The following is a 16,650-nucleotide window of genomic DNA, read 5'->3' as shown; positions in this document are numbered from 1 at the left end:
GGTCGAAATGCGGTGAGAAAGGTGTTTACCACTGGACAGGGAACTTCCAAGGTGCCGTTCTCGGTGACCAACATGGTCGTATCCTGGGTTGGCATGGTAGCTGCCATAGTCGCCACCGCTGGATGTTCTAGGATGAAAGAAGTCTCCCAGGAGTTTCCGTCTTGATGTTGCGACTGAGGGCCGTTCATCATCCTAGGGGACGCGGTTTTCGGAGCAGTGCAGGTGACCATAGTGTCCGGAATGGTGACACCGGTGGCTTCGCTGAGCAACCGTTCAGCTACGCTTCTCGGTCCCGGAAGCGGTATGAGATAGTCCGACGAATTGGGAACTTGCAGACAGAAGTCGTCGTTTCCAGGCGGACGCATTATGGTTGTGTCACGCTCGTTGGATGGCGGCCGGAAGAAGCTCGGCAGTGGAGCGTTCATCACCTCTGGATCCTGGGTACAGGTGGTCAGTCGTTCCAGCAGGTTCGAGAAAGTTGGCCGCTCCTCGGGTGTTGGGTTCCAGCAGTCGGCCATGATGCGGTAGATGGCGTTAGGGCAACCAGGAGGAGCATCGAGGCGACCTCCGCCGGTGACCAGTTGCATCACATCGCGGTTCGGCAGTCCGGTGTAGGGCATCAGACCCAAGCTGAATACCTCCCATAGAAGCACACCGAACGACCACACATCAGTCTTTGAGGTGAATATGCCGTCCAGGAAGGCTTCCGGAGGCATCCACTTTATTGGCAGCATCGCTTTACCACCTTTCCGGTAGTAGTCGGAACGGTAGATGTCGCGAGCCATACCGAAGTCGGCAATCTTGACGACCCGACCGGGGCCCTTACTGCTAAGCAGACAATTCCGTGCGGCAATATCGCGATGGATGAAGCGTTTGCTCTCCATGTAACGGCAACCCTTGGCCACATCCAGGGCGCAAAAGATAAGATCCTTCATCGTGAGAGGAGATGGACGTTCCTGTGGAAAAAGAAAGAATGATAGAAGGGTTGTGCGAAAGAGGAGAGTAGGTGTAAAACTTACAGGTTTATTGCGACCTTCCCGAAGGAAGTTCTTCAAATCACCACCAGCGAGTAGCTCAAGGACAATGAACCTGCAATACAAGATTGGGTTAGTTTTGAAATCACGCTTTTTCGCAGAAAAAGCTATCACAAACCTCGGGTGACGATCAAAGCAGACACCTATCAGGTGCACGATGTTTGGATGGTTAAACTTAGCCATGATGGCAGCCTCCATGAGGAAATCAGACTCTGCTTGACCAGTGGACATCTCCGGTAGAGTCTTCACCGCCACAGGCATCTCCACTGCATCTCCGTCACGATGTCGGTACAAGCCTTGGTAGACCTCACCGAAAGCTCCTTGTCCAAGGGCCCTAGAAATACATAACATGAAGGTTAGAAGAACGATTCCTTGGATCAACCTCTTGGAAACTCACTTCACAAGCCGCAAGCTCTCGCGTGCCACCTGGGGCAAACTCTTAACGTCGACGTTCCCATTCAGAATGCCATCACAACCGTAGTTAGGATTGAAGTTGGTCAGTCCAGTGTCGTCCGCGGTGGTCCGCAATCGACTCAACTGTAGATCCTGCTCGAGCAACATTTTGTGCCGGAGAGCAGCTTGACGTTTACGTTGATAGCGGTTATCTATGGGTAGGAATATAAGTAAGGATTATGCAACATGATGCACCTTGACCCTCACAGGGTACTTACATAAGATGAGTATTAGACCAGCCAGAGCTGCACATAAAAATAGCACAACGGCTACAAAGAACATGATAAGGTACTTCATATCATACTTTTCAGCTTGTACTAGAAAAGAGATAGAAAAAACTCAGTTATGATGTATATAACCAAGTCTTCAAAGTTTCTTACTTTCACAAGCAGTATAGTTATCAGGTTTGAGCGTCCAGCCATCTGGACAGATACATCCCACTGTAAAACGGTACTCATCGAGCGCCACGCAACGATAATCGCATCCACATCCCTCTATAGCCGGTATAATAAGAACCGCCCCATGGCCACTGTTTGTTCCAGAATGTTCCATTGATAACTCCGGTACGTTCCTCTTGGAGGCCAAAAAAGAGCTACCACCCTGTCCATTCGTTGAGTTGATCATCGTATCGCCACCGGAGTAACCTCCGCCACCACCACCAGTATCGCAACCCCCACCACCTCCACCGAAGCCTCCCTGACCATGGGTTCCCCGTGGTTGGTAGCAAGGAACTCCTCCACGACCTCCTTCCAAAAGAGAAGCCCCATAGTTGGGATCCAACGCCATGTCGGCCTGCGCTCGCCAGCCTCCTCCAGGTCCAGCATGTCGTGCCGCTTCTGAATGAGCTGTCCCGGAAACGTCTTTCTTCCCAGGGATAAACTTTTTTCCATGCTGAATATCTTCGTCTAGATATCGACCTACTCCAAGACCACCTCCTCCACCTGCTACTAGTAGTGGAACGGCTGTGTTGGCCGAATTGAGCTGTGAAATACAAATCAATAAGACTCAGTCCTTAATAAACAAGTCATGGCCACTTACCAAAAATACATAGGTTCCTCCACCGCCACCACCTGCCCCGTCCTCAATCACTGTATTCTTCACCTGGTGGGTCTTCGAGAAGAACAGATCGTTCGGGTATTGCTTATTCTTGGGCTCGCAAGTCTCGTCCCGCAGTCCCATCGATTTGATGCAAGCATGCTCGCCGCTCTGGCCCACCAAAATGTAGATCTCCTCATCTTTGTGGAGCTCCAGCACGCTCAACACCATCGCACCTCTGGACGACCCCACCCCACCTGATCCGAGACCTCCACCGGCACCCTTCGCAATGATCCTGCAGAACAGTAGGAGTTATAAGACTTTTGCGTAACAAACACGCATCTCTGAAAAAAACTCACGTGTAGTAGCCCTCGTTGGGGACCTTCCACGCCTGGATGCCCTTGAACGGTAGGCTGTCGATCACATGGATGGCGTTCAACGCTTCGGTGTTGTTGTACGACGCCAAACAATCGGACGGAGTCGGTCCTTGCTGCCCTTTTGCACCGCATGTATTGAGCTCGATATCTGCAAACAGTTTCCAGTAAAAATCAAAAACGATCATGGAAAGCTGAGACCAGAACTTACATGACTTCCCGACAAAATCTTTGTGGGGCTGTTTGATCCCACCGATTCGCGGGTCCCAATAATTGTACCCGTCCAGATGCTCGGCCGGTATGTTGAGCCCGAAGCATTCCGGACTCAACGAGAAATCATCGATGGCAACGTCCGAGTAGATCCGCATGCCCATGCGTGCTTCGAATTGTAGGTAGTACCTGTGGTGGAATACGGTAACAGTCAAGCTTCTGGATTGTCAAGCTAACATGAGTTATACTTAGTAGTGATGTTCGGTAGAATGATGTCAACCCGCTGCCAATCATCACCAAGGTTCTTGGAACTCCACCAAAGGGTCGTTGTGACGTTTTCCTTCTCCTTGATTTCCACACTGGACAGATTTATGCTTCCCGGGTTCATTCCGAACTGATGGACGTAGAAGCGGACCTGAGAAATTACCCACACGTTAGGACTTCATAACCTAAGTTGGACATCCCACAATATCTTACCACACAGGAGTTTCGAAAGGGCGAGGAAGCATTCGTATGCACCAGAGGAGGAGGATTGAAGATGACACTGTTCATAATCGCGTTGCTCGCCAATCCAACCAATGTCTTCTTCTCGCTGTCGTTCGCATGCTGGTTCATGTTGACGAACATGTAGTATCCTGAAAGGTTCAACAATAGTAAGGTCAATAACCTAAAAAATCATATCTTCACTGCACAGTATTTACCTGTTGTGTTGCTCTGCTGCCAGAACGTGTGATCAAAATCCGGTCCGGTCTTTTCGGTTGGCGTAGGTCCCGAATGGCGTGCCCAGGATAGAATGGCGTTACCGTAGTTTTGCCAGCCGCACCAGTTGCTCTCGAAGTCGCAACGGCCTCCGAAAGGGATTTTGTCTGCGAAGGTCAAAATTGGTTAGTTCATGACGGAAACAACACTGTTCATTGATACCCGGGTAGACGAGAATATCTAAATCATATCTCAAATAGAACACTTTTTGCTGTCATAGCTCGATGTGATTTTGATGAGTTATTCAAAAATCTAGTGAATATCTCACGAATAGCTCAAAGTGATATGATATCAGTTGTTGTTTTTGTCGAAATAGCTGAAAATTTCTACATAAGAACAAGTTTAGCTCTTCTGCACGAAATGGAACACATACACCCATAGAGATGGCTCAATGTTAATGAAATGCCATGTGCCCCTTTCTGAGCTGTGGATACGAAGAACCCCATGCTCTTATTCCCATGTCGTTTACAACAGCGAGCCACAGATGAGTGGTATGCATCGCCGCTTGTAAATCCTAAGTTCGTAGGTTCAATGCTGGATGCTGCCATTTTTTTTATTTTTTTTTCTAGAAAAAAGTGAAAAATTGTGTTTGCTATTGTTTTGATCTTGTAATATCTTAACGAGCTATTATTGAGTAGTTCGCCATATTAGATTTTGCTATTATTTCTGTTCTTTTACCTCTTATATCAATCAAACCAATATCAGTTTTTGCTCTTCAGTAATTCAATCAATCATAACTGAATACGCTATTCATCAGATTTTTTCACCTACTCGGGTACTTACCACAATTGAGCGTTTCATCTTCTTCCTCGTCGCAATCGACAGTAATATCACAAATCTTCGGAGTCTTGATGCAAACCGGCAACTGGAAAGTAAAAAAAACAACTCCATGAGTTCTGCGCAAGTTTTTTGGTTATGAAATGTTGTAAAAGAATAAAAGGTCAAGCCAAACAAATTTTGATTTTCTGGATGTTTGCCGACCAATTTCAAGGTCTTACGGACCATCAAAATTGATGAATACCAAACACCCTCTCGTTTCAATATACATATTATGTCAGCCGAAGGGCAGTCAGCACAGTGCCTCAAAAGGTAAGAGAGAAGAATATAGGAGAGGACAACGGACCTGTTGATGTCAACAGTGTACGAGAGTTTATCAACAACCGCTCAGCGGCAATAACGCAGTAGTAGTTGTTTTGGCGAGGAATGCAAATAAGTGTCAATCAAGGTGACGAATGAGAAGAATTCCGCCAGGAGTTGAATGCTATAAGCACCCGGTTCAACAAAAGACTGTACAGAATGGCAAGAGCAAAAGATAAACGAAACCCAGCAACAAAAAATGGTAGCGTGAATAGTGTGGGGAAAGCACAGGAATGTATGGATCGAAACAATATGCAGAGGTTTTCACAGCGAAGGAAGATTGCTAACAAACAAAACAATTGTTATAATGAGATGGAGCAACCAGTTCGAAGATTTATTGAATCGACAAAGGTGTAGCAAAGGACAGGGCTAAGATGGTTGAACCTGATTCGGCTTCCGGCGGCGAATGTTAAAGCGTTTATGAGTGTTGGAAAGCTTGATGTGCGTTGCCCGGGTTTCTCGTTGCTCAGTTATCAGTTGCCGAAGGCTTGTTTCAGGTGTTTCTAATCGGGAAACAGGTGTCTTCAACCGGGACACAAGTTGTAGGACTGAAAAGGCCCTGACAGGAGCAAGCTTTGTAGCGTTGCTGTCAGTTCCACTTCCTTTATCGACTCGCCGTATACCACGAAAGTAATATCATCGGCAAAGCCGACCAGCTTTATGCCCGGTTTAATTTTGAGCCTCAATACGCCATCATGCGCCGCGTTCCATAGTACTGGGCCCATGATGGACCCTCTAGGTACCTCCGCGGTGATGTAGCTCTTATCGCCTTCTTCGGTGTCGTAGATTAGCACCCTATTCTAGAATTAGCTCTCCAGAATGCGGCATAGGCTAACCGGGGCTCCTAGATGGTGTATGGCGCATCCGCCATCGCCCAGCTAACGCTGTTGAACGCATTCTTTGCGTATAGTGTGACGACCCTAATGGCGTCCACCGTCGTTCGGCCCTTCCGGAAGCCGAGCTGGTTACACCGTTCAACACTCAATATTGTTATAGGATGAGAAAAAAAGAACAGGGGTTGAGCGACCCTAGAAGTGTTATAGTGAAAGAATTTTTGAAAAATATTGGACCGGGCCTTCACAGTTTATGACCGAACTTTGTATGGAGAACTTGGGCTGTTCAATTAATATGTGCATTAAAACGCACTGTGCATATTAGTGTGGGTCATCGGAACCGTTTTCTCAGATCAAAGCTTTTTTGGTTCCGTTTCTGTGCAAAATTTGAACACGATCGGTTGCGTCTACACTTTGCGCATTGCAATTGAAATTTGTATGGGATTTTGTATGGGAAAACATACTTTTTCGCATTTTTGTCATAAGTTGAAAAAGTTTGTCTGAAACTTTTTAACCAATACTGTAAAATGATAGCCTAGGATGTTCTGAAAAACTTTGTCGAAGACCGCAAAGCGATCCGATTCTTGTGAAAATAGTTATAACCAACGAACCGCATGCATGTGTTTATGTTTTAACATGTAAAGGAATAACAATAGCAACAAAATCATGCTGTTTCGTCAAGCAATGCCAACGCTATAACTTTTTTCATGAGCATCAGATCACTTTGCGGTCTTCGACAAAGTTTTTCAGGACACCCTAGGCTATGTTTTCACTTTATTGGTTACATGGTTTTAGACAAATTCGAGCTTGTTATGAGAGAAATGCAAAAAAGTGTGTTTCCCATGTAAAACCCCATACAAACTTTAAACGCGATGCGCAAAACGTAGACACAACCGATCGTGCCCAAATTTTGCACACTTATTTGGGTTTCGAAATGGGATCAAAAAAGCTTTGATCTGATGGGATACCATTGATTTTTTCATTTTTCCATATAAACGATGACCAACTATAGTGCATATATTTAGGCGTTTGACAATGACGAAACAAACCTAAACCGAAATCGCCTAAACATATGCTCGGCACGTTCTAATGCGTATATCAATTGAACACCCCAAGTTCTCCATACAAACTTCGGTCTTAAACTGTGGAGGCCCGATCCAATACTTTTCAAAAAAAAAACTTTCACAATGACACTTCTAGGGTCCCAAACCCCTGTTCGAGACTGCAAAGGCCCCGACAGGCGCAAACTGTGCAGGCGATGCGGCGCTGAAGGTCATAAGGCCCAAAGCTGCACGAGTCCACCCATCTGCATGATCTGTACCTGAAAATCCTCGAATAACAGATATCCGATGGGTGGTCCAGGGTGCCCGGCCCTCAAGAAAGCCGCAGTGAACAACAAATCACAGTGCAGGTAACGCAGCTGAACTTGAACCACTGTGATGCGGCTCAGCAACTGCTTTGTCAGGCGGTTTCTGAGTGGGAGACGGATATCGCCATCATATCGGACCCATACCGAGTACCCGCCGGCAACGGCAACTGGGTCGCGGATGGGACCAGAAAAATGGCGGCGATATGGACGACGGGTAAATACCCCATCCAGGAGTTGGTGTCTGCTACCTATGAGGGCTTCGTGGTCGCCAAAGTAAACAGGGTCTTCTTCTGTAGCTGTTATGCGCCTCCGCGGTGGCCGATCGAGCGATTCATGCAAATGCTGGACCGCTTAACGACCGTGCTAACAGGGCGAAGGCCGGTGGTAATAGCGGGTGACTTAAATGCCTGGGCTGTGGAATGGGGAAGCCGTTTCACGAACCAGCAGGGTCAGATCCTGCTAGAAAACTGGCCATCTTAGATGTCGACTTGGCTAACGTCGGTACCAAGAGTACCTATAGTCGAAACGGAGCGGAGTTAATTATTGACGTGACCTTTTGTAGTCCTGGCCTAATAAGTAGTCCGAACTGGAGAGTAGATGATGGCTAAACTCACAGCGACCACCTGGCGGTTCGCTACAGTATCGACTACAACAACAGCAGACAGCGGATAGAAGAAGAGGCGGCTAGGCCAAGGTCAAGCCTTCGTAGGTGGAAGACATCATACTTCGACGAAGAGGTATTTAGGGAAGCGCTCCGCCGTGAGCGAAACTTAATCGGTTTAGACGGCGACGAGCTGGTAGCGGTGCTCTCACGTGCATGTGATGCGACCATTCCTAGGCGAGTCCACCCTAGAAATGGGAGGCCACCGGCTTACTGGTGGACCGACGCGATTGCGGACCTGCGCCGCGCCTGCCTACGGGCTAGGCGGCAGATGCAGCGAGCACGATCAGAGGTAGAGCGAAACGAACGACAGGTAGTGTTCGCCGCTGCAAAAGCCGCGCTCAAGACCGAGATAAGAGCAAGCAAAAAGGCCTGCTTTGAGGGTCTCTGTCAGAGTGCCAATACGAACCCGTGGGGTGACGCCTACAGGATCGTTATGGCCAAGACGAGAGGTGTGATGGCTCCTACAGAGCAATCTCCAGAGATGTTGGAGGGGATCTTTCCGCGTCATGATCCTAATCCTTGGCCTCCTTTCGTAGGACAGCCGGGGACTGGGGCTGGCGATGAGGAGAGGGTCACCGATGTGGAACTTGCGGGGATAGCTAAGTCCCTTAGCGTAGGTAAGGCCCCAAGTCCGGACGGAGTTCCGAACCTGGCCTTAAAAGTAGCCATTGCAGAGGCTCCCGAGATGTTCAGGTCTGCTATGCAGAAATGCCTGGACGAGAGAGTTTTCTCAGAAGCTTGGAAGAGGCAGAGTCTGGTACTATTGCCAAAGGCGCGGAAACCACCCGGAGACCCGTCGGCATATAGACCAATATGCTTGATTGACACGACGGGGAAGGTGCTCGAAAAGATCATCCTCATTAGAATGTTGCGGTTCACCGAGGTCGAAAATGGCCTTTCGAGTAACCAGTACGGTTTCCGGAAGGGGAGGTCCACCGTAGACGCTATCTTGTCGGTTACAAAAACCGCCGAGAAAGCACTCGAGCCTAAGAGGAGGGGAATTCGCTTTTGCGCGGTAGTGACTCTGGATGTAAGGAATGCGTTTAATAAAATCAGTTTCTCCTCAACGTTGGTCTGCTTCGGACGCAGCAGCAGTTTGCTCCCAATAGCTTGCAGTCGATTAGTAGCCTTTTGTTCGGGACGGCTTTTGTCCGTGTGGTTTACACGTTCGGTTTGGTGCAAACAACTGCTTACTATGGAAGCAATATCGAACACAGTGCAATTTAAGTTCCCCATCGGTGCTCCACAGCCATCATGGATGTACGCTTGAGCGTGGATGTACGCTTATCCATTGCGGGCAGGAACAGTACCTACGTGCGCGTATTCGACATCGCCCCGGAGGCAGGCCCGTGCACAGAAGTGGCGCCAAGGGAGGGGTTTTTCCCAATTTCGGCAAAAGGCGGAGGGGCGCCTAGTGTATGAAGCGTCGGTAATGGGGAGGGTTTAACACCCAAAACCCCCCCCTTGTGCACGGGCTTGCCCGGAGGTGCTAGATAATGATTTAATGGTGATATTCGGTGCTTATGGCAAAGTGGAAAGCGTTATTCGGGAGAAATTTCCTGTCGGACTGGGCCTTGATCACTTACACACAGGTATCCGTGGAGTGTATCTAGAAATAGAAAAAGAGATTCCCCCAACTCTGCAAATCAGTGGCTGGAAAGCACGGATTTTTTACGAGGGTCTTAAGGACAAATGTTTCTCGTGTGGCTTGGAAGGACACTATAAAGATGCTTGCCCACAACGGACGATCAAGAAAACCAAGAATAAGAAGAAAGGAGGAGCGGTTTCTTATGCTGGAGTCGTTGAATCTGGGGCGTCGGCGATGTTCGACGAAGTGGAAATTACACAGCGTAACAAAAATTAACTTTTGGTCTGTCTCAAGAGCAACCTTATGTGTCTCTGACAGATTTTGGGCCGCTGAATCCGAATCCGGGCTCAGATTTGCTCCAACACATCACGATTTTGAGCTATACCTCAATTTATAGGGCAAAATATGCGATTTTGGGCTTTTTTGACTGCAAGTTATTAAGCATGGAAATATTTTTTCCAAGCAATCAAAAGGTTAATTGGTCAATTAACATCTAAATTAACGACGCATGCAAAATATTTCGTTTTACCAAATCGAATTTGATAGTTTTAAGCGATTTATGTTCTATACGAAATTTCCCATACAAGTCACCCTCCAAAAGTTGCATGCAAGTTTTCATACTAACATAAAATGCTTAAATCTATTAAATTTGATTAGGTAAAACAAAATATTTTGCATGAGTCGTTAATTTAGATGTTAGTTGACCAATTAACCTTTTGATTGCTAAAAAAAAATATTTCCATGCTTAATGGCTTGAAGTCAAAAAAGCCCAAAATCGCATATTTTGCCCTGTAAATTGAGGTTTAGCTCAAAATTGTGATGTGTTGGAGCAAATCTGAGCCCGGATTCGGATTCAGCGGCCCAAAATCTGTCAGAGACACATAAGTTTGCTCTTGAGACAAAAAAATGTTGCGCTGTGTTATTGAAGAGGAAACGGTTGAAGATGTCATTGAGCACACCGTAGCAGTTGAAATACGAAAAATGGAAATGCAACGGAAAGAAGAGGAAGCAGAAGCAGAACGGCAAAGACAAGAAAGAGTAATGACTGGTCTAGCAAAAATTTCAAACGCGTTCCAGGCGGCCGTGGTCCGGCATGAAGCAAATGAACGTAGGAAAGAATTTGCAGCGACGGGATCAACTTCTACTGAGATGCTGCGCCCGAAGAAGACGGCGAGAAAAAGTTAGTTTAATAAGATTATTCTATTGTAAAATAAAACTTCTTTCTTACAATTACGGAATTCGGCTCCGTAAAGTGCCAAGCACGCATGAGCCTAACAAATAAACGAACTAAAAAAAAAAAAATGCGTTTAATAGCGCCAGCTGGTCTGCTATTGCCGATGCGCTCTTGCGCTCTTGCGCTCTTGCTCTTGCGTCTGGGGATACCGGAGTACCTGTACAAGATTCTCGGAAGTTACTTTCAGAATCGTGTACTAGTCTACGACACGGAGGTGGGTCGGAAGTGCTTTCACATAACCTCAGGAGTCCCGCAAGGTTCCATCCTGGGTCCGGTGTTATGGAATGTCATGAGGTGTTGAGGTTAGAGTACCCAGTGGGAGTGGTGATTGTCGGATTTGCCGACGACATTACGCTCGAAGTCTACGGTGAAACGATCGAGGAGGTAAAGTTGACTACCAACCACTCGATCGAGGTTGTGGAGGCGTGGATGCGATCCAGGAAACTGGAGCTGGCTCACCACAAGACAGAGGTGACGGTTGTTAACAACCTGAAGTCGGATCAGCAGACGGAGATCAGTGTAGGAGAGTGCACTATCCTGTCAAAGCGCTCCGTCAAACACTTGGGCATGATGATCGACGATAAGCTTACCTTCGGTAGCCACGTCGATTATGCCTGTAAAAGAGCCTCCACAGCTATTGCGGCACTGCCGCGGATGATGTTTAATAGCTCTGCGGTGTACGCCAGTAAGCGCAAGCTTCTGGCTAGCGTTGCTACGTCCATACTTGGGTATGGCGACCCGGCGTGGGGCTCCGCGCTAAGTACTGAATGCTACCGACGGAAGCTGGAAAGTACTTACAGGCTTATGTGCCTGCGGGTTGCGAGCGCGTACCGTACCGTGTCACACGACGCTCTCTGCGTCATTACTGGTATGGTGCCTATCAGCATTTTTATCAGTGAGGACATGAAGTGCTTCGAGATGCGCGGCACAAGAGGCATACGCAGGACTGTCAGGATGGCCTCTATGGTCAAATGGCAGCGCGCGTGGGACAGTTCCACCAAAGGAAGGTGGACCCATAGGTTGATAGCGAGGGTAGATAGTTGGATTGATAGGCGCCATGGGGAAGTTACATTCCACCTGATACAGGTCCTTTCAGGTCATGGTTGCTTCGGACAGTATCTACACCGTTTCGGGCATGCGGATTCTCCCGAATGCCCAGTGTGCAATGGTTTAGAGGAAACGGCGGAACACGTTTTGTTCGTGTGCCCACGTTTTCGCACAATGCGTGACCGCATGCTTGTCACATGCAGGGAGGACTCAACTCCGGACAACTTGGTCCAGAGGATGTGTAGGGATGAGTTTGGCTGGAACGCCGTTTCAACGGCTATCACCCATATCGTCTGGGAGCAACAGAGGAAGTGGCGCGTGGGCTAGGAGAAGGGCTAATCCAGATGCAGTACAAGAGGTGGTCCAGGGGTTCGGAGTCGGCTTCGTAGGTCATACCGGTGCCCTGCGATCGAGATCGACCCTTACATCGATTAAGTGGCCGCGGAGAGGAAGTCCCGGTAGCGGTGCTGTCGTGGCGTCGGTCTACTGGGTTGGATCCGAGCCCGCGGTTGGAAAGGGGTCCCCGGCAAGGGTCGGGGCAGGTGGAGACCCTGCTGTCAGCAACCTTCTGGAGCAGCTGATAGGGCCTGAAGGGTAGTGATACCCTTGCCTTCAGCAGGTCAGAACGGGTTGCACGAGGGCATCAGTTCTTGATGTCTGCAAAGCAGTTGGGCGCGGGCGGGGTTGACCCTGCCCGCCTTCAGAGGACAAAGGGAGTGGCGAAAACCACTCGGGAAACTAGTTAAGCGCCAGCATGTTACCGTGATGGACTCTCCAGAGCGAGTCATCGATGTTCGTTGCTGCTCGGCTACGCAGCTAACCTTGAGGGGGCAATGTGCACTAGCCCCTCTCTGAAGCAATACCTTTTTGGTGGTTCCGGAGAGACGTAGGGTTTGGCGACCATAGGAATGTGTTTAGTGGGTACGAGGAGAGAGTATGGTTTAGAAGGAAAAAAAAGAAGGCTTTCCAGATCATGCATGAAACGGTACTCGCTGTATGCAAAAAGTGCGCTGGTTTATACTACCTACATCAATGAGTGGCGTTTTGTACTATGAGTAGTTGACCAGAACCTAGGACCCTAGGTGGATTAGGGGCATAATGGACACCCTAAGCAAATGAGTACTACACGCTAACGCCGCTCAGCACAAAAGTGCATAATTTCCAGACTACACCAAAAATGTGTAACCCTTGCACATTCACAAAATCAGCTCCTGTGTCCGCAAAATCGTTAAATTCGCAAAAATTTTTGTACAGCAATCTAGCTAGGTTTACTAGTGACCTTGGAAAACAAAAAAAATTTCGACATTTCGCATCTAGACGAGTATACGAGCTGTTTTTGAAAATGTGTAACTGCAACACATTTTTGTGTGGTCTGGAAATTATGCACTTATGAGTAGGGCTTACACATTTTAGTGCTGAGCGGTTTTACTGTGTAGTATGGGACAAACATCGAATTCTCACTCCTGTCGACCTTTTGGATCGCGCAGTTTATCGCGTTCAGGATAAATTTATCAGTGCTTTTATTGGAATTTCATTTATATTTCCGTTATTTTGAACGGTTATATGTACATAATATCTTTAAAAAACAAAACGATGACTCGTTCCTTCACACGTCTGCATTAAATATTTAAATTTAAATTCCATGGTTTGGAAGAAAACAGGGGTGTCCATTTCGCCCCGGGTGTCCATTATGCCCCTAATCCCCTATACGAGATGTATGTTAATTTAATCAAAAGTTCCATTCATCCATAAACTCACCTTTCGTGATGTGCACTGCACTTGGGATTCACTGCAATTCTTCGTGCTCAACGCATCCGGAAAACAGTTAACCAGTTTCAAATTGTCGATACTGACATGCCCTCTCGCTCGTCCACCGAGTCGATTGGGCACCACCTCGAACAGAATCTGAAAATCCTTCGATATCCGATCGATCCGAAACGTTGTCCGCTGCCACTTGCGCAAATCATTTCCAAACACTTCCGCCGGCACCCAGGACGGATCCTGGTTCCCGCTGGTCTCGATCACTATCCGCAACGTTCCATGGCCCATAGAACTCTGGTGGGTCATCATCTCCAGATAGCAGTGTTCCCGGGTGGCACCGAACATCGGCGAGGTCAGTATGTGCTGGGTGCTATTTGACGTCAACCTCAGATGCAGGAAATGCCCATTGGCATCGCCGAGGATGTCCGAGCTTGGACCCGGCATCATGCCAGTTCGATTGGATGCCGTAAGGTTTGCTCCGGTTACCACCTGGAAGCTGTTCGGGTTTGCTTCGTCCGCCTTCCATGCGCACTCGGTTTCGAAGTTGCACATCACTCCGAGCATGTTATCGATTTCAAGGGCAGTCGGCTGTTGGTGAGGATAGTGCTGCAAAGAGCAAATGAAATAATTATTAGAAATGTCAAATAATAGTTATCTATTTACTACTATATGTTCGTTACTTTGTATCCCACAGGTAGGTATGCAGTATCACATTTTTCAATCGTTCTCTCTTGGAATACTTTCCCTAATTCGTTATCTTCCTACCGAAATAGTCAAAATCATGAAAGAACCTCCAGTTCATTTGAAATCCGTGTCCAACGTTCTACACGAGAGATGTGTGTTCTCACAGCTACATCTGAATCCTCAAAAATTTCTTCTAAGGTTTTCTTCAAGGGTTCGTTAGGTAATTTTGGATCGGTTTATTCCGATAATTGAAATTCTAAATTACCTGTTGCGAGTTCGTTTTTCAGGCCTAGATAGCCGTGCGAGTATCCTGCAAAGTAACGAGTTCGATTTCCTGTTGGTGCAGGAACAAGATTTCCTTGTATTATTATCTTCGTGCCTGCCACACGATGTACAAATGCAAAATAGTCATTGTCAGATAAAGTACTCAGTTAACTGCTGTGCTTATTAAACTGGGAAGTAGGCTTTGTCCCAGTAAGAGCGTTACGCCAAGAAGATGAAAAGCTTCGTATTCTTCGTTGGATATGGATATTAACACCTCATTTTATGCAGAATCAGTTGAAGTAAGCTTGTTATGAGGGAGAACCATTCAGTGCCAATACCATATTCGTAGAACAAGTTCTTTTAGGAAAACCGTTCTCTATTGAACAGTTGTTTAGAAAGAACTAGTTCTTGTGAACCGTTTTACTGTTCAGTTGTTTTTTAACGCTATTTTGTGAATGTAATGTATAATTAGCAGTGTCTTAATTTATCAAATTACAGTCATCTCAACCGACGCCCAGAGGCTCATGCGTCTTAGATTTGTTTTTGTTTTGATTATCGCCTCGATAACCCCTGCGCCACTCTCTGAAGTTCAAGCGATGAAAAATTCATTACCTCGCTGTCTGCTGAATTTTTACCACGGACTGATATTCAAATGTCGAATTCGTTTTTGAACCTGGGTTGGAACTGGATTGGCGGAAAATGTGTAAACAAACAAACGTCAAACAAACTCAAACAAACTTTAGTACAAGCGAAACCGAAGTCGGGTTGGGGTTGAAACTGTGATCTCATCCAGTTCCAACCCAGGTTGGAACTGAATCAAAAACGAATTCGACAAAAGTCAGCATATTCATCTTCAATTGGCTTCTTTAACGGTGTTGAGATAATTCGATATTCTGAATCTACATGTCTAACTAAGCCGAAATCCAAATTTTCATGAATTTTGGAGTCCAGAAACCTATTTAAAAATCAATTTGAAGTTTGTATGGGAGCGATTTGTCGAATCACCCCTCGTCGCACTTTGTACTGGGCGGAGCTGTCAAACAGTTGCCCAGCTGTCAAAAGGTGATTTCAAAAAATCTCTTATAAATTGATTTTAGGTACCAAAACAATGTTCTAAAAATCGGAAAAAATCATAGTGACTCAGAAAAAGGTGCTCTTTCGTATAAAATCATAAAATTAATACATTTTTCTTAATTTAAAAACCCAATTGATATTTTCTGGTTTAAGCACGATTTAAAAGCAAAAAGTGCTGCTGGTGCATACTATTCACTAAAAGCAAGCATAATTACTAGAATTAGGGCAACATATCCACATTTGCGTGCCTTAAATAGCCTAAAATCACAAAAAGTCATTTCCAAATTTAAAAAAATCATATTCATATTCATATTAACCGCGCTCGGACTGAAGATCAAAACAGAACTTCAGCTACAGTTGATTACACTACGAGGCGTCGCTCTCATTTTCTTGCTTTCTCTTTGTCATGTTCATTCTCTGTGTCATGTTGGTGGGAGACTGCATTCGTTTATTTGTGTGCGTTTTCGCACTGTTTGAACATCATTGCGCTGATTTTTTTAGGCACTGATAATTAGTACTTAGGTTATCAAAATAGTACAGTCTTACTATTCAGTAACCAATATGCATTTAAATAAGCTATATTTCAGCTGTGATACGGCAGCAGGCAGATATAATGCATTTTTAAAGCATTATATCTGCCTGCTGCCGTATCACAGCAGTCCGACTGCTAGATTGCACTTTATTAGCTATTTGAATGCCACTTAAAATCTAACACATGTTGTGCTGCCCCTATTCGCATAACAGTCCCATGTATGCTGGGTTTCCTATTCACATGGGACTGTTATGCGAATGGGGGCAGTGTGTAGCATTTAAAATGCACGATATATTTTGATTAACAAGCATCACAACTGCTGCTTTACAGCCATGAAAGATAAGTGCTGCTAAAATTACAGCACATTTTAACTTTTCAATTCATGTGTCACGACTGTAGGAGTCTATCACTCAGACGTCTATCAGTTTGTACTAATGAGTCAAATCAATGGGAGAACAGAGTTCAGTGTGTTCAAGGTGGCGATGCCAGTCAGCAGAAAAATGCCGCTTTTTTCGGTTCGGCACCGTGTCGTCGGTCTGTGGAAAGCACTCGCGTAGGTGCAAATGTTAGGATACATTACATATACAGCTAGTTTTGG

At 46.4% G+C, this 16,650-nt stretch overlaps 1 protein-coding gene across 1 annotated transcript in view; it reads right to left on the bottom strand.

The window, feature by feature from the left end:
• LOC134291892 (tyrosine-protein kinase receptor-like) overlaps positions 1-16,650 on the bottom strand; it is a 117,649-nt gene that overhangs the window by 15,325 nt on the left and 85,674 nt on the right. Inside the window, exons 3-16 of the mRNA XM_062860277.1 lie at positions 13,496-14,104; positions 4,649-4,730; positions 3,808-3,972; positions 3,584-3,741; positions 3,355-3,521; positions 3,108-3,295; positions 2,882-3,047; positions 2,526-2,817; positions 1,868-2,468; positions 1,706-1,804; positions 1,432-1,639; positions 1,153-1,368; positions 1,020-1,089; positions 30-956 (exon numbers count right to left, since the gene is read on the bottom strand). Coding sequence (XP_062716261.1) covers positions 30-956; positions 1,020-1,089; positions 1,153-1,368; positions 1,432-1,639; positions 1,706-1,804; positions 1,868-2,468; positions 2,526-2,817; positions 2,882-3,047; positions 3,108-3,295; positions 3,355-3,521; positions 3,584-3,741; positions 3,808-3,972; positions 4,649-4,730; positions 13,496-14,104 — 3,948 coding nt within the window. The remainder of the gene's footprint in view (positions 1-29; positions 957-1,019; positions 1,090-1,152; positions 1,369-1,431; positions 1,640-1,705; positions 1,805-1,867; positions 2,469-2,525; positions 2,818-2,881; positions 3,048-3,107; positions 3,296-3,354; positions 3,522-3,583; positions 3,742-3,807; positions 3,973-4,648; positions 4,731-13,495; positions 14,105-16,650) is intronic.

This window comes from Aedes albopictus, chromosome 3, assembly GCF_035046485.1.
Source record: "Aedes albopictus strain Foshan chromosome 3, AalbF5, whole genome shotgun sequence".
Classification (NCBI taxonomy): Eukaryota; Metazoa; Arthropoda; class Insecta; order Diptera; family Culicidae; genus Aedes; species Aedes albopictus.
The sequence above is the reverse complement of the archived record's forward strand: the minus strand, read 5'-3'. Positions and strand labels throughout refer to the sequence as shown.